The following is a 26,479-nucleotide window of genomic DNA, read 5'->3' as shown; positions in this document are numbered from 1 at the left end:
ATCCACATTTAATTTCTTTCATAGTAGAGTTTAGTAAGATACGTCATTATCAAAAATACTTTATGTGATACACTACACTGCAAAACATTTTTGGGTCACACTTTACAATAAGGTTCATTAGTTAATGTAAATTGATGCATTTACTAATGGGAACAAACAATGAACAATACATTTACTAATGTATTTGTTCATGCTAGTCAACGTTAGCTAATAAAAATACAGTAGTTCATTGTTAGTTCATGTTAACTCATGGTGCATTAACTAATGTTAACAAGCATGGACTTAAATGTTAATAATGCATTAGTAAATGTTTAATTATGATTAATAAATGCTGTACAAGTGTTGTTCATGATTAGTTCATGTTAGTAAATGCATAAACTAATGAACCTTATTGTAAAGTGTTACCCATTTTTATGTTGTTTCTAATCTAAAACAAAAAGCATTTTCTAGACAAGCAAAACACACTGTCTGTTCTTAGGAAATAATGTCAAAATTATGAGAGTTTTTCCCTTAAAATAAGCTACATAATCTGCCAATGGGCCGAGCAAAAAAAAAAAAATAAATAAAAAAAAAACAGCAAAAAAAAAAAAAAAAAAAACATGGGTAGTGGGTAGGCTGGTCTGTGACCAGCGCTTTTTAGCTGCAGGACCGGATGGCTGCCGCCCTCATCGGACTATATCCACATCTTGGGCTCTATTTTGACGGTCCATGCGCAGAGCACAAAACGCAGGGCGCAAATGCTTTAAGGGCGTGTCAGGACGCGTTTTTGCTAATTTAAGGACAGCAAATCTGCCTTGCGCTTCGGCGCATGGTCTAAAAGGGTTGAGTTTATTTTCTTAATGGGTTATAGGTGTGTTTTAAGAATAAACCAATTAGAGTCTCATCTCACATTCCCTTTAAGACCCAGCTGCGTCGCGCCAAGTGCGCATTCGCTATTTACCGGACGCAAAGTAAGTCTAAGTGGAAAAAAAATGAGCATTTCACAAGCAAACAGTTTTTTAACAGAAAACTGTTAAACAGAGCATCTACTGCGTGAGAATGAGAGATAATGGATCACTTTCACTTAGGGAAACCTTTACGCACAGACATCAATTAGTCTATAAATAAATAAGTTTGCTTGTTTTTTTTGTTTATTTCTAAATTTAGTTCTAATTTCCAGCAAACGAATAAATAAATAATAATAGCAAAATGTGGTCAAAAACCTGAGTTATATCCTAAAACACATGCTGTGCACCATATGGTCTAAAACCTGACAGGTGGGCAAATCTAAGCTTGTTTTTAATAAAACAAATATACATAATGATATAATAAATAATACTGCTAATAATATTAATTTTATACAAAAGCAAATTGTTATGAATGAACTGAAAAAGCCTCCCGAGATGAAGAAGACATAAAAGCAGTGGTTTTTCATATTTATGTAGGCTAGAAAATAATATGTTTTGTAATATTTTAATCCTTTATTTTTATATCCTATATATATTCTTATTATATCCTATATATATCCTTAATATTTGATTTTTTTCATATGTAAAGATATTTGCCTATTGCTCTCTTGTGTGTATTAAGCAGTGCGTAAGCGAGGCGCAACTCTGCGCCGGAGTTTAGACCGGGTTAGTTTTGTTCTAATGAAAAATCTATTATAGATTCTCACAATAGCAATGCGCCAGCGGTCCGCCTCAGAATGCCTTCCTTTTTAGACCAGAACGCCTATGGGCGCACAAATGAGCGCTAATGCATTTGCTATTTAAACAGCGTAGCGCAACGCCTCAAAACGACTCTTGCGTCAAGCTTAAACTATCAATAGACTACTGCGCCGCGTCTTGCGCCACACTGCACCAGGTGTATGATAGGGCCCCTTCTGTTACCATCCCCTGTTGCAATGTTATGTGTTTATGTGCTTGATTCTCTATGATCTCACACTGCCCTAATTCAAGGGTAATGTGAGAGGGAGTTTTATTCGCCTCTCTCCCCCCATGTGTCTATTTCCCCTTTCTAAACGCTACCTCTCCTTGACCTTTCTTCCCCTATAATGTGATGTTTGTGTATGGTCCGAGGGTTCTATTTCATTACATGAAAGTGTGACAAATAAAGGCTTTGATTGATTGATTGATTGATTGATTGATTGATTGATTGATTGACATGAAAAGAAAAAACAAGATTATTTTACTTTCTGCATTAGCAGATTATTTTGCTTGTTTTACAGAAAAAAACTCACTTTATTTCTGACTAGAAACAAGACCAAAACCTAACCACGAAATCATTTGTTTGCGGTGTACTAACATTAAGTAAGCTTGTGAAGGCAGTGATTAACAAACCTCCAAACAGTTCATGTATAAGCAATAAAGCTCTGCTTTATCAGTTTCCTCGAGGATTTTGCTTTGCTCAACCTCTGTCAGATGCTGTTGAAGATAATCCTTCACATGATCAAAGCTGCGGGAGAAGAAGACAAAATTGTATTACATTCATAATGTGTAGGAAAAGCAAGCTGTGAGCTGTAACAAGCCCTGCACTCACCTGTAGTTGAGCAGGAGTTTCAGCACCACTGAACGAACCACTGGATTTTTATCCACAGAGTCATCAAAAGGCGAAAGGGCCTTAGTCAAGAACCTGCGGTCTCTCCCTGAAGGGATGAGAAACAGTGGTTTGTATATTTATTCATTTCAATAAAATCAAATCCTCCACACTGTACAATATATTGAACAGGGGTTCGACAGCCAATTGTCGACCAAGCAAATAGCCCCACTAGCCACTTTATTTAGGTACTTCTTGCTTGTACTGGGTTGGACTCGAGTCTATCCTCTAAACTATAAATGTTTGTGACATACTGTAGTTTAAACAAGACATTTTAAACTTGGTCCATTTTGAATAAGATGGTGGTGGTGGTGTAAATAAATGGCAAATTGGTACAAAAAAGTGACAATAGTGTGACAACATATAACATCTAATATTTGCAACAAGCACTGTAGATTTTAATATTAAAGTAAATTAAGTGTTTAACTTTCCTTTTACTTTTTAACAAACTCCATTGTTGTTCTTATTTTCAATGTTAAACATGGTTTAAATCCAGTTGGAAGTCAGTCAGACAGTGTTGAAGTTGACACATTTTCAGTGGTCAAACAACCAAATGCAGATTTTGCATTCAGCTGGTACTTTACTCTGAAATTAAAAATGAAATGTCTGAAGAAAATAGAAATATAGAAATATTTATTAAAATGTGTTTCTTTACAGTAACGATTAGACTCAGATTAGTAATACGATTTTTAGATCAATTTCGTACCTTTTCAAATGACCTTCAGTGGACTTCAGCAGTGAGATTTGCATTGCACTGATCTGAATTAAACTGAACTTCAACTGTGACATTTATACTAAACTGAAATTAATTAGTTTTAAAATGGCTTGTCTGTCACGCTGCGTTTTTTGACTGTTTGGTGCCATCTTGTTAAAGTCAGGATTATTAGCCCCCTTTTGAATTTTTCTTTCTTTTTTAATATTTCCCAAATTATGTTTAACAGAGCAAGGATATTTTTACAGTATGTCTGATTATATTTTTTTCTGGAAAAAGTCTCATTTCAGCAAAAAAAAAAGTTGTTTTTAATTTTTTTTAAAAACATTTTAAGGTAAAAAATTATTAGCCCCTTAAGATATTTTTTCGATAGTGTACAGAACAAACCATCATTATACAATTACTTGCCTAATTACCCTAACCTGCCTAGTTAACCTAATTAACCTAGTTAAGCCTTTAAATGTCACTTTAAGCTGTATAGAAGTGTCTTGAAAATATCTAGTCAAATATTATTCACTGTCATCATGGCAAAGATAAAATAAATCAGTTATTGGAAATGACATATTAAAACTATTATGTTTAGAAATGTGTTGAAAAATCTTCTCTCCATTAAACAGAAATTGGGCGAAAAAATAAACAGGTGGGCTAATAACTCTGACTTCAACTGGAGGTTATTATAAGCTTTATTTCTTTCAGCTTTGCATTTATTTAAAAATTAATATATTAAGGATCAGAGCAATATCGTGCGTCTAATGTTTATGTTTTGTGGCAAGTAGCCATTTAATAAGCAAGATTAAGTACATCCAGGACAGATGTTTTCACAGAATAAAGCCCTTTGTTATATACAACAGCCATTTGCTTCAATTTCAGGCCTGTGATAGGGCGTTTTTACAATAATCTACAATAATGCAGTGTTTCTAAATCAGGGTCCTGGAGCTCTCAAGATGAATTAAAATATTTTTAAAATTGTGGAAAACAGTATCTAATATTTTTGGCATGACATGAAAGTAGTTATTTCCAAAGCGCTTGGATACAATATTCCCAAAACGTCTTGATTTTTGCTTATGGGAGATATTATAGATGTTGTACTCAAAAGAGAACAATATTTATCTAAGATTTTCCTTGTGGCAAGTACAACTAGAAATTGGCTTAAAGACAGATGTTTTCACAGAATAAAGCCCTTTGTTATATACAACAGCCATTTGCTTCAATTTCGGGCTTGTGATAGGGCGTTTTTCTGCGATAACAACTTTCTGGTGCTGACTGTTGTTTTAGACAAACATACCCTTGAACGGAGGAAGCGAGGAGGCCTCTACCATCAGCAGAGACAACAGATGAAGGATGATGTCTTTGCTGGGAGGAGTGTTGTCTTTGAAGCACATGGTGGACACCAGATCAATGAAGAAAGCATTGCATCGCATTCTGAACGATGCATTTTGACTGATGAGACGCCTAATTACCAGAAACAAAAACATACACTTTTAGGGTGCTTTCACACCTGTGGATTGATTCAGTTGTTCCGAAACAGAGATTACAAATGTTACATTGTTGCTCTTTGCTCTTGGAGCGTTTCGGTTTCACACTGCAAAGTTTCTAATCGGACAAAAAAAGAGCGAAAACAAGTGACGTGTGAGTAAACTCTCCTCACGTTGGTCAGAGTGTCAGGGTTTATTTTGCAGTCCCGCTCAGCTGTCAGGAGAGGTGGGGGTTTGGAGATGTTTGACAAGGTGCGCGCGACGTGTCTGAAGAGTGAGGAGAGATGCAGTGGGGAGGGGTGAGAAGGGTGCGTGACGTAGCCTATTTGAGGACCGGGAGGGAGACGCGAGATTACCGGAAGATTATCACTCATTTGCGGGCATCCGGAGACTCGCGAAACTTCCCGTCCTACTCATAATTCTCTCTTCATATAGCCGTATGCCTATTACATATCCATAAAACACTGTGATGTAACTGCGCTCGGATCGTATCGCTTTCTCACTGCAATCGATCCGCTCCAGAGTTTGTTTCAATCGAGCTGAGACCACCTCATTCAAGCGATCTCGGAGCGATTGATTTGGCGCGGATCAGAGAGCGATTGGTGGATTTAAATATGCCAAACGAACCGCACTAACTGGGCAAACGAGACAGGTTCCGAAACAAAAGTGTAGGTGTGAAATCACCCTCAAACTCAAACAGAAATGTAACGCACAACCATTCAATCCAGACATTGTGTAGATTACCGTAGCTCGTCAGAGGGCTTGAGCTCAAAGTTGTCAGGCACTTCCTGCACACACAGAGGGCAGTGCATCTGACCGGGCACAAGCCACTGCTTGATACAGGTCAGGCAGTAGATGTGGTCACACGGCAGACTTAAAGGGTCCCGAGGGTCTCCCATACACACTGGACAGAGCTGAAGGCCAAACCTGGGTAAATAAAAATAGGTTTAAAAAAAGCACCATAATAGCATAAGCCACTAACTACACTGAAAAAAATTATGTAAAGATGATTCCTTTGATTTACTCAATTTTTTTACGTTAAGTGGTTGTAAACAATTTATTTGTGTTGAATTTAAACAAACAAATTAAGTTGAAGTTTGTTCAATTTAATTTGTTTGTTTAAATTCAACACAAATAAATTGTTTGCAACAGTTCTGCATGCAACACTTTTTTCAGTGTAAACCCTAAAGATAACATCAAATCATACCTTATAATCCTCTGAGATGCTTTATCTTTGCAGGTTTTTAGGACAGTGATCACAGCCTCAAATGGCTTCTTCTTTTTGAGGTTTGAGTCCTGCTCTAGGACCTTCAGCAAACAGATAGGAACATTTAAGAAAACTGCACAAAGAATTTGCAGTGAAAGACTGTGAGTGAACTCACTTGTGCTAGGAGCTGAGTGTGTTCCAGAACCACCGGCTTGAGTTTCTGTTGTAAATCTCCAACACCCAGCAGCATGTGCTCCACAAACAACACCAGAGAGTAAATGCGACGCCAGCCATGTCTGAAAATGAACAGTTCAATGATATGAAACATTTTTTTGTGCCATACAGAACTGAACTGAAAATATATTGTAAACCAGAGGTGTTCAAACTGGGTCCTGGAGGGCCGGTGTCCTGCAGAATTTAGCTCCAACTTGCTTCAACACCTGCCAGGATGTTTCTAGTATACCTAGTAAGAGCTTGATTAGCTGTGTCAGGTTTGTTTAATTGGGGTTGGAGCTAAACTCAGCAGGACACCGGCCCTCCAGGACTGATTTGGGCACCCCTGTTGTAAATTGTCTTGCAATATTAATTCTCACAACACACACTCACACTCTGAATGAAACTTTCTATAATTTACAGCAGGATTGTGTTAGATGACATTAAGTGCTATGATCCAGTGCAATCTACAATAATGCAGTGTTTCTAAATCAGGGTCCTGGATTTCTCAAGATGAATTAAAATATTTTGGAATTTGTGGAAAACAAAATATAATATTTTTGGCATGACATGAAAGTAGTTAGTACCGAAGTGCTTGGATACAATATTCCCAAAACCTCTTGATTTTTGCTTATGGGAGATATTATAGATGTTGTACTCAAAAGAGAACAATATTTATCTAAGATTTTCCTTGTGGCAAGTATGACTAGAAATTGGCTTAAAGACACAACTTTGAATTTTGGTTTAATATTATTAAAGATATATGGAAGATCTTACATATACAGTATGTTGAAGAGGGAAAAGGTGCATTCAAAAAGAACTGGCTGATACAGTACATGAAGAGAATAAAGATCCACAGCCAAGTAAAACTGTAATAGTTACATAAATGGTAACAAATAAAAAAAAATTACAAATAAAAATAAATAAATAAATAAAATAAATAAATAAATAAATAAATAAATAAAGAAAGAAAGAAAGAAAGAAAATATGTTTAAACAAAGCAAAAACCTAGATACTTCCAATTTTAATTCACCCCTCAGCAACTGTAATGCATCTTAGAAAAAAGTAAAACAAGAAATGTCATTCAAAAATACAATTATCATTAATACCACCAATCAATTACTTAGTTTGACAACAAAAAGGTCAACAACCACTGATTACTAAAGCATATCCACTAAAGCAGTGGTTCTCAAACTGTGGTGGGTGTACCACTAGTGGTACGCAGGCTTCCTTCTAGTGGTAAGCGGAGGAATGAAATATGTCATGAACATGCTACACACATTTAAAAATGTATCAAAAATTATGTATATAATATGCCATATATGACATATAGACTATATTTCTGAGGTAATCTGCCATGTTGTTTTAACTGTGAAAATAAAATGCAACAATGTATTTAATATACAAATAATAGATAGATTTTATAGCTCATTACTCACTGGATGTTGGTGACCATCTGTCTGCATCTGTCTCCACGGTTATGTAGGCTCTCTAGACTGCAGACCAGCTCAACAGGCACCTGAAGCTTTTTAACACGTCTAAGCCAGGCCAGACTTTGATCGTCTCCATCTAGATTCTGGGGCTCCAAGTATTCAATACAGGCCACAGCAGCAAGCACATCTAATACCTGAGAATCAGAATAGACAGAGGGACGCAAAAAAAAAGATCTTGATTTAGCTTTTTTCTATGTGGACATATCCTTTCAATTTGCATATTTAGTAAATGCAGCAATCATGTGCTTGTTAGGAGTTTTGTATGACTGTAAAAGGCTGGATTTTGACGTGTAAAAACTGAAAAACACAGTGAAAGTCTATACCAGGTTGTAAACATTATATAGGGGGAAATTCATCGCTGACTTGTGCATGAGTAGCGCATGTGAAGTTCAATATTTTATAACGTTTTGAGAGATTAGATTGAATTATGAACATTTCATTACTATAGTAATGTAATACTTACATGATTTCCAGTTTTCACATTACACTAAGTTGACTTAAGTCGTGGTTAAAAATGTTAAAATGTGCTCCCGGGACTATTAAATAAGAGTGAATGTCAGGTATACAAACAAAATCGTACTAAAAGTGACCTTGTTGCAATTAGAAGCAGAGCCATTAGAAAGAATTAGAAGGGATAAAAACAACTGGTTATTCAAACCTTTACAGTTCCATCCCATCTTCTTTATCCCTATCATATCGCCCAATATAGCAACAAAAAAAGACACAAGAAATATATATGTGACACTCATCTAACAACGAGTACAACAATAGCATGCCAGATAATAAATATATAGAGACTAATAAAACAATAGCACAAGAACAATAAAAATACACTTAGAACTAAAACCTACAGCCTCATAGAAACCCCTCATTGCGCAATCTTGATACCGTATAAGCTTCACACTGCAAAAAAAAAAAAAAAAAAAAGAAAAAAATAGTTTTTGTCTTTTTTCTAGTCCAAATAACTGACAATTCTTAAATCAAGAAGCATTTTCTAGACAAGCTAAACATATTGGGCTCTATCATCTATAGTTCTTTGCTAGTTTCAGCTTGGCGCAAGAGTCGTTTTGTCGTTTTGTCGTTTTGCAGCACGCTGTTTAAATAGCAAATGCATTTGCACTCATATCTGCTCCCATAGGCGTTCTGGTCTAAAAAAGGAGGCGTTTTGAGGTGTATTGCTGGAGCTTTGCTATTTTGAGAAACTGTAATAGATTGTTCAATAGACCAGAACAAAGCCGGTCTATTGTCCAGCAAAGAGCACGTTAGTTGTGCACCTCGCTTAAACATTGCTTTATACAGAGAGGATGTACAGCAATACACAAATATCTTTACAAATGATAAATTATTTAAATATTAAGTATATACAGGGCTCGAAATTAACCTTTTTGCTTGGTAGCACCGGTGCTCCTAATTTAATTTTTTTTTTTTAAATTTAGTCGCACCCACCAATTATGAGCACCGTTACTACAAGTTTTATACAAACAGATTTATATTGTATTTGAATTCAACACTAATCAAACTAACAAGCAAAAAAATGATATATATATATATGCAAGCGTGAGGAAAACATGTCTCAACGAAATCCTGTTATCACAAGAAAATACATTTTTATACCATAACTGAGTGACCAAAGCATACACGGAGCGCTAACCGGCCCTACACGCACTGCTTGAATGAATCTGTTAACGGTATAACTGTTCTGTTCTCACAAGTGCTGTCTGATACTGCACTGATGCTTTTGACATATACTGTACCTTATTATATGCATACGTCATGTTAATAGCAATACCGGTCTTTTTAGGAGTAGCGATATTAGTTTACTCAGTGCAAGGCAAGCCCGTTTGCGATGGTGTACGTGGTGTTCAATTTGACATATAGCTGCCCCTTGCACGGCGGACAGCATCTGGCGATTATATGAAGGATTAAACAGAAGCTCTCGTGCTAGATGTGGCAAACAGTTACCTGAAAACTCCATCCCACAGACTTTTCATAGTGGACTTGAAGCCAATGGAAGTCTTCTACTCTTGGAAAAGTGTAGATGGTGGATTAACATTCAGCACACGATCACTAGTTAGATGTGTCATTATTTGTAACTTTAGATGCCATGGTTTCTAAAACTAAATCTGCCAGTGTTATCTTCATTCTCATCTTCAGCGCTTTACAATTTTTCGCGGTAGTAGCTCTCTCTGTCATCCGAAGCCAGAAGGCACTGACTGAGTGATTGACAGCTGATATTAACTAATCATTCGCGTTCAGTGCTAGAGCAGTGGTGGACCAATAAGAAGAGCGCGAAGGCGGGGCAAGCATTACGGACTTGGCTTTGTTTACTGCAGCAAGTTGACATGACAACTGTTTTAAACCATTCCTGAGCGCTGCGTTTCGCGTTTAAAGGGCAGACAAAGAGCTTAGAGATGCATTCTGCGTGAATGTCTCCCGAATCCGCGTATGTGGTGAACATTTTGCAGTAAAAACTGGTCGTACACAAAAATTTTAAGCACTCGCAGAAATGCTCCCAAAAATATTTTAAGGTCGCATAGATAACATTTCGGGCGCATATGTGACCAAAAGGGTCGCAATTTCAAGTCCTGTATACATGTATATAAGATATAATAAGGATATATATAGAATATAAATATAAAAGATTAAAATATTACAAAACATATTATTTTCTAGCCTACATAAATATGAAAACCATACTTGCATGCCTTATGCTTTTGTATAATATTATTAGCAGTATTGTTTATTAAATGAATATTTTTATTTGTTTTATTAAAAACAAGTTTAGATTTATCCACCTGTCAGGTTTTAGACCATATGGGGCACAGCATGTGTATTTGGATAAAATTTTTTGACCACACTTCATTATTATTGTTCATTTAATCATTTTCTAGAGAAATTAGAACTGAAATTAGAAAAAGTTTTGAAACAAATTAACAAACTTATTAATTAACAAATTAATTATTTATAGGCTAATGGATGTCTGTGCATACAAGAAGTTTCCCAATCCACGAAAGTGAAAGTAAATAATACGGAGGCTCATCCCTCATTCTCGCCTGCAGATGCTCTGTTCAACTGTTTTCTCTCTAGTGAAGTGTTCAGTTTTTAGACTTATAAAGTCCACCATGTAAATAGCAAATACCCTCTAGCGCGACGCAACTGACTCTTAAAGGGAATGGAAGATGAGACTCTGATTGGTTTATCCTCAAAACACACCTATAACTCATTAAGAAAATAAGCTCAACCCTGTTAGACCATGCGCCACGGCGCAAAATGAATTTTACCATCCTCAAAATAGCAAAAGTGGATTCAGACATGCCCTTAACGCTTTTGCGCCCTGCACTTTGCACATGGATCGTCAAACTAGAGCCCAATGTCTTGCTTTCAAAAATAATAATTCAAAATTACACGAGTTTTTCCTTAAAAACACGCTAATAACTTGCCAATGGGATAAGCAAAATAAGAGTATTTAGATAATTGAACTAGAAGGAAGACAAAAGCTCTAAGATAAGCATTTTTGCAGTGCACTAACTAGAAAACCCTGACGTGCATGCAGAACATTGTAGTACCTTACCTTGAAGACATTTCTGCAGAAAACAGTAATTACAGTGAATGCTATATTACCAAACAAATACAACCACAAAAATAAAAATGATTTCAATCATCTTGAAACCAAAGAAAATGAGACATTAAGGTCTAATACATTAGGTATATACAACCAGGTAACAGTCAGCCACTCTGTGTAGATTCAGGCAGCTGTATTTGTCTGAATTGCATGCCACGGAGACCAATTATCAGCTCGGTTTAAAGGAAATAATTAAATGTGCAATATAAAATGTGTATTTTCATATTAGTATACATATGTATTTGTATATATTTAGTTGCCCACTGAAGTTAAGCAGGGCTGCGCCCGGTCAGTACCTGGATGGGAGATCACATACTGTAGGAAAGCTAGGAAGTGTTGTTAGTGAGGTCAGCAGAGGGTACTAAACCTGCAGTCTGTGTGGGTCCTAACGCTCTATACTGCTCAGTGAGCGCCGAGGTCCTGACTCCTGACTCTGACTGTGGTCATTGAAAATCCAAGGATTTTTAAATATCCTAATGCTTTGTTTTTTCATAACAATACTCTGTTAGTGAGGTTGTTATAATTGATGTTATAGTGAGGTTGTACATGATTATCTACAGATTTCTAAGACATACAGTTGAAACCAGAAGTATACCCGGTATAAAAAACACATAACCATTTAAAAAAAAAAAGTCAGATGTTAATGTGACTAAACTTTTTCTCTTTTAGGTAAGTTAGAACTATCACATTTGTTTGTGTTATGCTTAATAGCAGAATAATGAGAGAGCTATTTTTTGAGAAATTGTTATAACTTTTCTTGAAAGTCAAGTTTACATTCAATAAGATTATTCTGCCTCTGAAAAAGCTCAGATAATGATGTCAATGTTTTGGAAGTTTCTGATTGGCTAATTGACAACATTTGAGTTAATTAAAGGCACAACGGTAGAATAAGGAAAACCTAAAACACACTGCTTCCTTGTGTGACAACATGGGAAAATTAACAAGCCAGAATCAACAAAAAAGCCAGATTACAATTTGCTAAATTACACTGGGAAAAAAAAAAAAATTTGGAGACATGTCCTGTGGTCTGATGAAACTGAGATAGAGCTGTTTGACCATAATGACCAGTGTTACATTTGGAGGACAAAGGGGAAAGCTTACAGGCCTAGGAACAAAACTGTGAAGTATGGGGGCGGCAGGATCATGTTGTGGGGCTGTTTTGCTGCAGGACGGACTGGTCCACTTCAAAGCATAGATGGCATCATGCAGAAAGAATATTATGTAGAAATACTGAAGCAACATCTCAAGACATCAGCCAGGAAATAAAACTTGGCCACAAATGGGTCTTCCAAACAGACCATGACCCTAAGCATACTGCCAAATTAGTTATGATATGCTTTAGGGACAACAGAGTGAATGTTTAGGAGTGGCCATCAAAAAGCCCTGCTCTCAATCCTATAGAAAAAATTTGTGGGCAGAGTTGAAAAAGCTTGTGCGAGCAATTCTTACTCAATTCTGTCAGGAGAAATGGGCCAAATTACCTTCAAACTTTTGTGAGAAGCTTGTGGAAGGATACCCAAAACATCTCACCAAAGTTATACAGGATAAAAGCAAAGCTAAATAAATACCAAGGAAATGTATGTAAACTTTTGACTGTCTAGATATGAATCAAATTTATTCTGGCATTTAGCAAATGTATATCATTTAGGTAATCCTATCGTACCTAAAATAATAAACGTTTAGTATTATTTACTATCAGACATTTAATGTTCCTTTTTTTAGAGTGTGTGTAAACTTACATAAGGTAGGATCATAGGGTAGGAAAAATATTAAATAAAAACATTCAAGATAAACAAAAATATCTAAAATTGTTTTGATATTTTGTAGTTTGTAATATTTTCCCAAATAGTTCCCCTGGATTTAAATGGATCATCTTTCTATTTCTAAAGATGTTCGGTGACAAAATATTATTTTGATAAATAAATCCATTTAATAAATCTGTTTTGTTCAAATGCACCAAAATATATTACCTACAGTATATTCACTGAGAATATTAAAAATATTTTCTAAATGTGGTGTATTAATTTATGTATGTATATATATATATATATATATATATATATATATATATATATATATATATATATATATATATATATATATATATATATATATATATATACTTTTTTTGTTTCCATGCATTAAATGTTGCTACAGATGCCACTTAACTAATACATTTATGTAAAAACTTCAAGCACTTACCAACTCTTTGCCCTCGCTGGCATATCTGTTTTCCAGAAGCATCTGGGAAATCTGAGGCTCTAAACTCATCATCCGGTGGAGGTTCTGTATTCGGTTCTTGAAATGATGGTAGGCAACATGAATCCACACCAGAGAAATTGCTTCACTCTCATGTGCTTCGTGAGCAATTCTAACCTCATTTACACTGGATGTAAAGGCTCCACGTAGAACCTGACAGATAAAAACATACCTTTCAAACTTAATTTCATGCCATCAACATATCTCATATTACCTAGTGAACAAGTGTATCTGCTTGGATGTGCAGATGTTGTGGTTGAAGTCTTTTAAAGGGTCTGACTCTCACCTCGAAGTCCACCTCTGATGTTACATTCATGGTCATGGAGATAAAATCCTGGAGATACCTGTAGAAAAACTCCATCTGCATTTCATTAGTTGCTTCAGAGATGTACCTTCCCAAGGGAGTCTTCCAAAAGAACTCTTCAAATTGCTTTACTGTGTGACCTGTTACAAGAAATGAAAAATCAGCTTTTATAGCTAAAAAGGTACAATGGCGTAATAGTCAATTGTCAATTTATTGTTCTAATATTTCGACTTTATTCTCGAAAACGTTAACTTTATTCTTGCAATATTTCAATTTATTCTAAAAATAATTATACTTTCTTCGCAGAATATTCTAACTTTATTCTCAAAAATTTCAATTTTATTATAATATTTTTTATTTATTCTCAAAAACGTCAGCTTTATTCTTGTAATATTTTAACTTTATTCTTGTGATGCTTCTACTTTATTCTGAAAATATTCAGACTTTATTCTCACAAATGTCAACTTTATTCTAGTAATATTTTTACTTTATTCTCAAAAATGTCAACTTTGTTCTAGTGATATTTTAATTTTACTCTAATAATAATTCTACTTTATTCGCAGAGTATTCCGACTTTGTTCTCAGAAAATTTCAACTTTATTCTAAAAATATTTTAAATTTATTCTCAAAAACGTCAACTTTATTCTTGTGATATTTCAACTTCATTCTCGAGATACTTCTACTTTATTCTGACAATATTTCAACTGTGTTCTTGTAAATGTCAACTATATATTAGTAATATTGTGATTATTCTCGAAAATGTCAACTTTATTCTTGCAATATTTCAACTTTTTTTTCATGATGCTTCTACTATATTCTGAAAATATTCAGACTTTTTTCGCACTAATGTCAAATTTATTTGAGTAATATTTAAAATTTATTCTCAAAAATGTCAACATTATTCTTGTAATATTCCAACTTTATTCTCATGATACTGCTACTTTATTTGTGAAGTATTCCGACTTTATTTTATTAATTTCTAATTTATTCAAAAAACTATTTTGACTTTGTTCTCAAAGATTTCAGCTTTAATCTTGTAATATTTAGATTTTATTCTGACAATCCTTCTCCTTTATTCTCAGAATATTCTGACTTTATTCTCAAAAATGTCAACTTTATTTTAATAATATTTTGACTATTCTTGAAAATGTCAACTTTATTTTATTATTTCGATTTTTGACTACTTTATTCATGGAATATTTTGACTTTAGTCTCGAAAATGTCAACTTTACTCTAGAAATATTTTGAATTTATTCTCAAAATACTTCTACATTATTCTCGTAATATTCGGGCTATATTCTCACAAATATTTCTAGAAACATTTTGACTTTTCTCAATAAAGTCAACTTTATTCTAGTAATATTTAATTTTTATTCTCGAAAATGTCAACTTTATTCATGTAATATTATGAATTTATTCTAGTAATACGTCTACTTTATTCGTGGAGTATTTCAACACTATTCTCGTGATACAGGTACTTCTACTATATTCGTGGAGTATTCCGACTTTACTCTAAAAAAAACTTTACTGTAGTAATACGTTGACATTATTCTCAAAAATGTCAACTTTGTTGCACTAACATTTTGATTTTATTTTCTTGATACTTCTACGTTATTCTCTTAATATTCCGACTTTATTTTCACAAATGTCACTGTTATTCTAGTAATATTTTGACTATTATCAAAAACTTAATTTTTGCAATATTTTTATTTAATTCTTGAATTTTTCTACTTTATTTTCAGAATATTTTGACTTTATTCTCGAAAACCTCATCTTTATTCTAGTTATATTTTTACTTTATTTTCGAAAGCGGCAACTTTGTGCAAGTAATATTTCGATTTTATTTTTAAAAATGTCAACTGTATTATAGTTATATTTTAATTTTATTCAAAAAAAATGTCAACTTTATTTTTTGTAAAATTTTGACTTTATTCTTGTAACATTTCAATAGTATTCTCACGATAACTGCACTTTTTTTGTTTCGTGATTGTTCTGAAGAAAAACACCGTAAGGACAGCAGTTAAGTAAAAGTACCTTCTTGCTGCAGAGCATGTTTCCAGAGATCCTCTAGATAATCTTTAATCCTCCAGCTGAAAGGCATGGTACAACCCTTGTTCCGGTCAACTGACATGTAGTTCTGAACCAGGATTGTCTTTGTAGCCGAGCTGTAAAAATGCAGCGTAACTACATCATTTATTTAAAGACAGAAAAATGATTTACACTAATGTTGAAGTGAATGTTTAGCTGTTGTGTTGTCAGTAGCTATGTTTGTGTGTACTCAAATCATCTATTAGTGACATTTACTAAATAAAATGCTGATTTTTACTTCTGCATCAAGAACTTGTGAATGGTCCAGCACAGCCTACTCACAGTCACATAGCCCTCGATGCACACCTCTCAAAAAATTTAACTACACGTTGCAATGATGCGAAGAGCAAGCTCTGTAATTGGTCAGCTCGGTTCCTGCCTCTGAATGAGCGAGTTTGAGCTACTTGCACAGTGTTTCCTCTAGGACTTTTTCTAGGCAGGTCTTTTACACAAATCTACCAACTACATATGGCATATTTCAATGACAAATGGAGAAATGTGGTCAGCGCAGTACAAGTCGGGGTCGCATGTAAGTAACGTTAATACGAGCATGCCAACTTCTTGCACACCCTCAAACACGCTGCTCAAGCGCAGATCTTCTTGTGCGCTCTCAAATAAACACTGCTGAAGTGCGATTCAGATGCGTTTACGTAGTGAGTATGTCTCCAACATTTATTAGATTTGCTAGGAATATTTATGAATGTCTTCAATAGACCTACAGATTGGTATTAATGCATCCTAAAGTAGAGAGAAATGGCAATAAACTACTCAAGCAAGATAACGTAAAGTATTTGTATGCAGAATCACAGACCTTCATCTATAAATAAAGTATAGTTATGGAAACTGTGTTCATCTTAACTGAAAGCTACGTCGTGTTTGCTGACCTCACGCATCGCGCACCTGTCAGTAAGTAATCAGTCTGTCAGCACGTCACCTTAAAGTGTTAAACAAAAAACCGCACAGCCCTACTACGGTAAGAGAAAAGTTTGTGCTGTTATAATTCACTTATCTTTTAATGCGTTTTGGTGCGATTATCACCCGCTATTAAAAACAACAACAATGAATGAATGTTTTGAATTAATTAGAAGCTGTAATGTAGCCGTGCCGGGATGAATTTTGGTGTACATTAAGGCAAGATTCAGAAAAAACAAAACACTCACGCCTGTTTCACACCGCAAGCGTCAGCGGCGCGTGAGCAGAGCGTGAGCAGCGCGTATGTCGAGCAGTAGCAGCACGCAGGCGTTTGCCTTTCACACCAGCTGCGTCTGCAGCGCGCAGCTCTTCGGCAGCTGCTGCAGAGATCAACCTATCTCTGTCTATTTTATCTAGTAACCCAAGTCTCTCTATACACTAGGGATGGGAAGATTAACCGATATGTATCGATACGCGCTCATGCGCGTGCACGATGCGAGTGCATCGGTTGAGCAGCAGAGGATGAATGAAATTTTGGAAGCAAATCGAGATGCATCGGTTTTTGCGAGATGCATCGATTTTTCCGAGATACAGCTTATATTTTTAATATAGAATGTATTTTTTATTTATTAACAAGTGTTGTCAACCTGTTTTTGGCGCATAATTTAATCGACCTACATAAAGTAAGCCTTAGCAACGGATTTGCGGATGTGCACACACTACAACTCAGTGTATCAGGTGTGCGGATGAAGCTAGTGGAGCGCCCTCAGAAAGCGCGAGAAGCAAAACAAACATTTTATTCCCCACTGAGTTTTAAATCTAAAGTATGGCAAGCAACATTATGGATTTAAGGATGGACGACATGACAGGACAGATGCAATTTGCAAAATGTGCTGCGCATCTGTAAAATACGCGGGCAGTACGACTAATCTGAAATCTCACTTGAAGCGGCGCCACGGTGTTGTTGTGAAAGCATCTTCCAGTGTTTCTGCATCCCCGGCTTTCGCACTGCTTCAACCAGCTCCAAAAGTGGTGAGAAAAGCATTGCAAGTTTTTTTTTCCATGCGCAACAGTTCTGCTCGCTCTACGCCAATAACGAATGCTATTGCATTGTTCATCTGCAAAGATATTCAGCCTAGTGTCACGGAGAACGAAGGTTTTAAACACCTCCTCCTGTTAATTTTTATTTAATTATAATAATAATAATATTAATAATAATAATGATAAAAATAATGGGTGTCACGGTGGCACAGTGGGTAGTTTGACCACCTCACAGCAAGAAGATTGCTGGTTTGTTATATTTTTATTAGCCTGTTGTTTACAGTGACAGTGATGTTTCAAAGCAGCATAACACTGCTAGTTCACGACCTTAAGTTTTAAATAATCAGTGGCAAAATATCTTTGTAAAACTTGTTTTCATAGTTGAAAAGTTAAATCACAATTCTTGTTGTGCAATGCTAAATTTATTTATGTTGAAAGAGTGCAAATATATACATACTTTTTTAATATATATTGCACTTATACATTCTGTTTATCTTGAAAATCCTTAAATAATATGTGCTGTATGTTCTAAAATGGCCCTCTACTGTAAACTGACACTCTGGCTCTGAGAGAAAAGCCAGTTTGTAAAAAAAGTCTTGGTTTTGCTTGGTTAATAAATAATCAAACTCATTCAATGGCACAGCATCCTCTTTCACATCATCTCATAAACTTGATCTAATTAGTTAGTTCTGAAATATCGCATCGTATCGTGATATGGGTGTGAATCGTATCGTGTTGCATCGCAATATGTCACAAATGTATCGCTAATATATCGGATCGTATTCTTTGTATCGAGATGCGTATCGGATCGGCATTATAGCTTAGATGCCCAACCCTACTATATACAAATACACCTTTTAAACTTTTCATCTGCACCAAATCCCCTCCTATGCTGTTTCTTTAACCTGCAAATGTTTATTTTACAAATATTATAGATCAAATAGTACTGTATGCTTCTCAAGCTAACTTATATGAGAAGTGTCTACAGTCAGAGGACAATCGCCTGTGATATCATATCATATGTTTTTTGATTATCAGGTTGCTGTAGACCTAGTTATAATCATATTTATACAATATAGTTATAATGACATTTATACATGATCAAACTAGTCTTACTTTCTCCGCTTTAGTGATGTCCTGCGGCAGAATAAAAGCTCGTTAATTCATGCTCGTGCAGAGGATGAGACGGACAAAAGTTACCAATGCATGCCATTCTTTTACTTATTTTCGTGTTGTCAGATTCACAGTGCAAACAGCTCCCGGTAGGAATAACTCGAGTGAACATAAAACAAAGCTGATTAAAACTTTCTTCCTCTGCTCAGCTGCACAGCACACAGCGAGCTCACATAATCCAGCATGCGTGTCGAACTACACTACCCACAATACACTTCGCTATGGACTACAAATCCCGTAAATATTCTATTTCCCCTCTCCTACAACACTAGTGTGCAACTTAAGCAAAACTGATACTAAAATTGTTTTACATTTGGTTTTGTAGTTCAGGCCTAAATAAATGTTTGTTGCCATTTTTAATCGTTTTAAGTTCATTTGAATGACTATATGTATACCATTTGACGTTATCAACGTATTTAATGGGTAAAATTGCTACTTTTTACTGTCATTCATTGTGTTTCGGTCATTATCAATGCACTGTCACTTTAATTGAGCGTGAGCAGCGCGTCAAAAATAGACCCAGCACCGAAACTATCGCTTCACAGCTGCTTCGGCGACGCTCACGCCTCGCACTGACGCGCTGCTGCTGCGTGCGGTATGAAAGCTCTAATCTGTTAACATGGACGCCGAAAACACACGCGCTGCTCACGCTCTGCTTACGCGCCACTGACGCTTGCGGTGTGAAACAGGCGTCATAAAGAAACTCGACAAAGAGGAACATGAAAATACTGCTGCCGGCTAGTGTTTCGAAAGTGCTATTGCAGAGCAACACAAACAGAATGCGTTGTGGGTTATGGTGATCACTCGAAGCAGAAGTATAAATCAGCCTTTAGTTATCATTTCAAAGTCGCTTTGGAGTAATCACATACTTGTTTTCCGTCCTTGTGTAAGGCGACACACTCAGGAACTTGTCATCTCTAAAAATTTCCAGCCACAGTTTCTTCAAGGGTTCTCCAGAATTTCTATCCAGCAAGAGGTCTAGATTGCAGTCACGGTCGACAACTGATACAAGTTGTGCCAAAAAGGGGGTGACTACAGCTTGAACTCGCCTCCACAAGGCATGCCTAAAAACAAAAGCGAACAAATATTGAATGTAAAGTTATTTTAGCTATACACAGGGTTCCCACTCTTTCATAGACACCAAATACAAAAACTTTTTAAATCGTAAATATTTTAAATCGAGCACCTATGCAATTCAAACCTCCAGCATATATAGCGCCATGAAACTCCTTAACATTTCACTTACACTTAATATAATAATAATAATAATAATAATAATAATAAGTCCTTACATTTTATATATTGCTTTTCTGGACACTCAAAGCTCTTTACACATTTTTAGGGGAAATCTCATCTACCACCAGCGTGCAGCAGATGTGACGACAGCCATATTGCACCAGACTGCACACCATCTGATTGGTGGAGAGGGTACAGAGTAATGAGGCCAATTATGATGCCAATAAGAATGGTTCGGAGGCCATGATGGACAGAAGCCATAGAGCCCATTTGGCCAGGATGCCGGGGTAAAACCCCTACTCTTCTTCGAAGGACATCATGGGATATTTAACAACTACAGAGTCAGGACCTCTGTTTAACATTTCATCCAAAAGAAGGCAACCACTGAGCAGCATAGAGTCCCCTTCACTATACTGGGGCGTTAGGACCAACACAGGCCGCAGGTTGAGCGCCCCCCTGCTGGTCTCACTAACACTATTTCCGGCAGCAACCTAGCTTTCCCATGTGGCCTCCCTTCCAGGTACTGACCGGGCACAGCCCTGTTTAGCTTCAGTGGGCGACCATGTGAGAGTTACAGAGAGCTATTTACAATAAAATGTCATAACGATGATATTTTCAACGTGTCATTTTCAAAAATGTTGACCATTTTGAACAACCATTATAAAGCCATGTTCAAAGAAATTTAATACAATTAATTAAATTCAATACTGGTAATATTCAAATTCAGTTTCTATTGATAAAATGCATTATTTGACATAGTTTATGTACAAGGCTTGACATTAACTTTTTAATCACCAGCCACTGTGGCTAGGGTAACACTTTAGAATAACTATCCGTTATAACTAGTTAATAGACGATTAATAAACTGTTAGTTAACAAGTTATAAATGACTTGTTCAATAAAAGATAATAGTTTGTTAATTATTTACAACTGTGCCTTATAGATGGGCAATGGATAACTTACAAGCCGTTAGTTTGTAACTATTTTCCTGTTACTATTTGAAAATTCTACCTGTAGTAGCTATCTCACCCATTAGAGGGCAATCTAGGTAGTAAGTCTCCAATCTGCTTAAAAGGAGGTAGAGAAGAAGCAGTAGGCAGGAAGTATGGTGCCTAGCACATGGAAAGGCTTCTTCACTGCGCTGTTGTTTGTTAATGCCCTTATTTGAGGAACATTTTTGTTCTTATACCTGAGATGTAAGTAGGCCTGTTTTTTTTGTATATATTTCGGTTTTGTACATATGTTTTGTGTGGTGTTGGCAAGGTTTTGATTGTATGTTTGTTTATATGCAGAGGGTTTTTGGTATACACTTTAAGTCATCAAAACAGGACCTTGACAATCCATCCTCATATCCGCAGACTTTTTCCATCCACTTTCCTACTGATTCCGTGGCCAACCATTGATGAACTGTTTGCTGAAATTGATCTTTCATGTGATTCACTTAAGGACTGATGGTATCTTTTTTGCTCGCTATAAATACTGGATTCAATGAGAAAGACACTTATCAAATGCTTTTTTTCTGTCGAAAAGTGATCATTAATGAGTTGACTGCTGATCATTTCATATCCCCAGTGTGTGACAATAATTATTCATACCTGTTGTCATATACATTTATTCTAAATACACATGAATCTCTGAAAGTTGTTTTGTGGTCTCTCAATTTCTTTAATGTAGCTTCAAAACAAAGTAGTTGTTACAAGTTGACAAGTTGTAAATGACTTCTTAACTGTATTTTAATGATTTAAAACTATACCTAATAAATTTTTAAGAGATCATGAACAAGCAGTTAGTAAATTACTTAATAAAGACTTGTTAAGTATCAGTTATGGTGTGTATATGTTATTGGGACGTTATTCTAAAGTTGCAGCTATTTTTCATTTATTAACTGTTAGTTAATGAGGAATAGTTGCAACTTTAGAATAACCTCCCAATAACATGCTTAAGCTAATAACTAACACTTAACTATTATATTTACTCACACTTTACAGACGAGAGTTGTTCATCGTTTGTTAACCATCTACTAAAACAAATGAATCCTTGTAGAACAGCAAATGGATGGAACAAGTTCAAGCTACAGAAATTTGATGTAATATTTAAAATATAAAATGTTTGTTTCTAAACCTTGTTCCACTTATAGGCTTTTCTGTGTGCTGTGTTTTACCAAAGAAACTCCACAGATGAAATGTTAAAAGTTGTCTTTAATGTATAGAAACACACATACTGAACCATGACATGGCAGTACAGCAGTATGCAAGAATACAAACCCATGAAGTGCTAAACATGAAAACAAAATAAATAAAAATTTAAAATTACACCAGTGGTCTAATAAAAAAGTTTCACTGGTGTTATTATAGGGTGAACAACTGATCTGTAAACTGTGAGTAAATATAATAGTTAAGTGTTAGTTATTAGCTTAAGCATGTTATTGGGGTGTTATTCTAAAGTTGCAACTATTCCTCATTTACTAACAGTTAATAAATGAAGAATAGCTGCAACTTTAGAATAACGTCCCAATAACATATATGCACTATTAACTGATACTTAACAAGCCTTTATTAAGTTATTTACTAACAGCTTGTTCATGATCTATTACTAATTTATTAGGTATAGTTATAAATAATTAAAATACAGTTAAGAAGTCATTTACAACTTGTCAACTAACGGCTTGTAAGTTATCTATTAGCCATCTATAAGGCACAGTTGTAAATAATTAACAAACTATTAACTTTTGTTTAACAAGTCATTTATAACTTGTTAACTAACAGTTTATTAATGGTCTATTAACTAGTTATAACGGATAGTTATTCTAAAGTGTTACCGTGTATTAGTTTGCTCAGTGTGCATGAGCAAATGGGTTGTCGCAATGCAATCGGTTTTTATTTTACAGGACTTTTCAGGGCTCAAAATTAAGGATTTACCAAATTTATCTCTGACCACACCAAATAAGTATTTCTTAGCCACATTAATGTAATCAATACAAAATTTAGCTTTATAGGTGCACTTTTTAATTCAACAAAACTTTTCTTTAAAAAAAAAAAAACATTAAAATAAAAAAAGTATTGTCATGTATCTAAAATATGCACAGCAATCTGTCCTGGCTAAAAGTCCCAGATCAGCAGTTAACTACACATAAACGGGGAGTAATCTCCCATTAAAGCACTATTATTGTTAAAAATACAATTAAGTAAACGGTAGCTTTTTTAACATTCGCAGGCATCACATCCTCTCGTTCAGTACCTTCTTTCTTTTGCTCGGCTTTCTTTTTGTCAGTCGTGCTGCTTCTCGATTCTAAGATCACATTTTGCACTAATATTGGGCCATGCTTATTGTCGAACCCTGCTTTTAAGAGAACTACAATTTAAAAATGATTTCCAACCAGCCAAAGTGGCTAGTGGAGGTGTATGTCTAACCCGTCAGAGCTGAAATCTACCCGCATTTGGCAGGTGTTAATGTAAAGCCCTTTTAATGTATACGACTTAAATGTTCAATTTTTCATTCAGTTTTTGAAAACAGCACAGTACAATTGTTGAAATAACACCATGCACTTTAGTTTCAAGCACTTTCAAGGACCTATTTTTTAAGTACTTTCCAGGCCTTGAATTCTGAAATTCAAGTACTTTCAAGAAGTGTGGGAACCCTGTATACAGTACAGATTTTCACATAAAGAAGTAATACTTTGTAGAATAAATAAGATTTCATGTCAGAATCTGAAACCAAACTTACCTAAAAGTCCCACCCTCATGCAATGCATCCACATTCAGTGCTTCTCTGGAGACCCAGCTCTTGGCAGAGATAGTGTTGTCATCGTGAGCAACCAATAGTGAATGAAGTCGGGTCTTTAAAGTTTTCAGAAATTCAGCTGGTAACATAAACATTTAAACATCAGTGATCCCTTATAAGACCTGCAAAAACAAAATCAACAATAGAAACAGTGACGCCTCTCACCTTGTAGAGTCTGGTCTTCAGCCAAAAGCATTAGCAGAATCTCTACTCTCTTGGTGCTGCGCATGCCTCCCTCTGTTTGATCTCTTAACATGCCAACAGCACTCTGAACACAGCTCCGCACCAGTGCTGTGGTGTCCAGAACATCCTTACAGCCCTAAAGAGCACAAGCAATGCAAATAAATTTACTGTACTATACATAGTAAGAAACATACTACAAATATATGGAGAATTTGACTCACGTTATTTTCTTCTAGCTCCATTTTCTCTTCTTCTTCATCATCTTCTCCTCCTGCATACATGTCTTCAATTTCCATGGCTGCAAGTACAGTAATAATTAAAAAAAAACACTTTGATTTCTTGCGAATGTTCAATTCAAGTTGAGCTTTAATGTCATTCTGCCACATTTTTGGACATAAAGTACAATGTAATGTTGTTTCTTGCAGGATTATGGTGCTACATAAACATGTAACGTACGGTCCGGAGATAAAATTACGTATTGATTTTAAAAAGGGGTCTGGGTCTTCTTCCCTGCAAGTGTTTATGACCCCTGGTGCCACAAAGTCTGTGCCTCTGTGACACCTCACTTATGGCTCGTTTCCACTGACTGGTACAGTACGGTACGGTTCGGGTCGGTACGGGTCACTTTTTCAGGCTTGCGTTTCCACCACAAAGGGTACCTTTTTGGTGGGCGTGGTGCACGACAAAGTTTAAGTCGACGTCATGATCGCTCGAATAAATGTCTACACTAAAGTTGTACGGGTCGTTTACATATCATAAGAGAAGCACTTCTCACAAAACAGATGCTTTATACACATAAATACTTGTTTATAAATGTTTATTACTAACTTTTCTATGAACAGGAGTTGATTATAACTGCAGATCAATGACAGTGTGAAATAGGCTACTGTAACGTCTGTAATTATATTAAATAAACAGGGCTTGAAATTGCGACAATTTTGGTCGCATATGCGCCCGAAAATTAATCTATGCGACCTCCTAATATATTTGGGCGCATTAGTGCGACTACAGATTATGGTTGTAGTGCGACCTGTTTTGATTTTTTTGTAAAAACGTGCTGAATCGCTCTTCCCTGCCGCTATATTGGTTCATTTTAGCTGTCAATCACTCAAGACTTTCCTCTGTCAGATGACAGGGAAGGAGCTTTTATGACCACGGGAAATACAAACGGCTGAAGAGTGATAACTTAAAGCAAACAGGTTTGCAAACCCCACCTAAAGTTGAGGCGCAGATGAGAGCGATCATGACATGTGGTGAATATTGATGCGCCAGCTGAGATCAATAGAGTACGTGCTTTTCGGAGAAGGTGCCCGAATCTCGATGCGTTGCATTCGATGCATGTTCAGCGCAAATGTCCGCTAAAAGTCAAATCTAATACTGTACATATCATCGCCAAAGGAGCTCGCCTTTACTAAGTTTACACTGAAACTGCGGCTCATCATAACAACGAGCGGTATTGCGCCGGTGGTCATCGCAAGAGTCCTGCTCTGCCTGTTCATAAATTGGGTCGGCTGACTCGCCTGCTTTCCACTAACACAGAAAAATGAAAATCAGCTCAGACTGAACCTTTAAATTGACACAAACTGAAACCAAAACTTTTAAATAGTGATAGAAGTGAGACTTTACTTACTTTTTCTTGTCTATTCTTTTTTGAGGTGTATATTATTTTTTTATTTATTTACTGATGACTGTTTTGCAGCTTTCAGCATTGAATTGAATTATTTATTATGATCTTTTGTTTGTTTTGTAGCATACATATTATTTATTAAATTGACATGCATATATAAACAGCAGTACAAAATCAATATTTCTTACTGCAATGCTTCATTTTTGTTGGATGCAAACTATACATTTATTTTTCATGAAGTAACAGACTTTTTATAGCAGATATTCCTGCACGTCATTCAAGGCAGCATCATAATGAGAAATGTAATTCATTGTTACTATTATTGTCATTTTCATCATCATTAATATTCTATAATTATTAGACATTCATTTTGGAATTATTGCACACAAATATCAAGTCATCACAGTGATAGTTGTTTCTGTTTTTTGTCAGTCCTATTGATGTTGTTTTAAAATACAATAAATCCCTTAAAAAACAAATTTTTAAACAATAATTTTTTTCTGGTGCTCCTAAATTTTTTTTGGCGCTCCTAAATATTTGAAGTTGGGAGCACCGGTGCTACCAAGTAAAAAAGTTAATT

The 26,479-nt window shown here is 35.6% G+C and overlaps 1 protein-coding gene across 2 annotated transcripts in view; it reads right to left on the bottom strand.

Moving 5' to 3' along the window:
• LOC100537840 (E3 ubiquitin-protein ligase rnf213-alpha-like) overlaps positions 1–26,479 on the bottom strand; it is a 107,233-nt gene that overhangs the window by 34,418 nt on the left and 46,336 nt on the right. For both annotated transcript variants that reach the window (XM_073945083.1, XM_073945084.1), the window contains exons 34-47: positions 24,494–24,570; positions 24,255–24,408; positions 24,033–24,168; positions 19,943–20,137; positions 15,894–16,024; positions 13,842–13,999; positions 13,499–13,708; positions 7,621–7,808; positions 6,144–6,264; positions 5,969–6,069; positions 5,506–5,688; positions 4,572–4,738; positions 2,518–2,623; positions 2,319–2,433 (exon numbers count right to left, since the gene is read on the bottom strand). In XM_073945083.1, coding sequence (XP_073801184.1) covers positions 2,319–2,433; positions 2,518–2,623; positions 4,572–4,738; positions 5,506–5,688; positions 5,969–6,069; positions 6,144–6,264; positions 7,621–7,808; positions 13,499–13,708; positions 13,842–13,999; positions 15,894–16,024; positions 19,943–20,137; positions 24,033–24,168; positions 24,255–24,408; positions 24,494–24,570 — 2,042 coding nt within the window. The remainder of the gene's footprint in view (positions 1–2,318; positions 2,434–2,517; positions 2,624–4,571; positions 4,739–5,505; positions 5,689–5,968; positions 6,070–6,143; positions 6,265–7,620; positions 7,809–13,498; positions 13,709–13,841; positions 14,000–15,893; positions 16,025–19,942; positions 20,138–24,032; positions 24,169–24,254; positions 24,409–24,493; positions 24,571–26,479) is intronic.

The sequence above is a fragment of the Danio rerio genome, chromosome 3 (genome assembly GCF_049306965.1).
Source record: "Danio rerio strain Tuebingen ecotype United States chromosome 3, GRCz12tu, whole genome shotgun sequence".
NCBI classification, from domain to species: Eukaryota; Metazoa; Chordata; class Actinopteri; order Cypriniformes; family Danionidae; genus Danio; species Danio rerio.
Note: the sequence above shows the minus strand (reverse complement) of the source record. Positions and strands in the feature narration are given on the sequence as shown.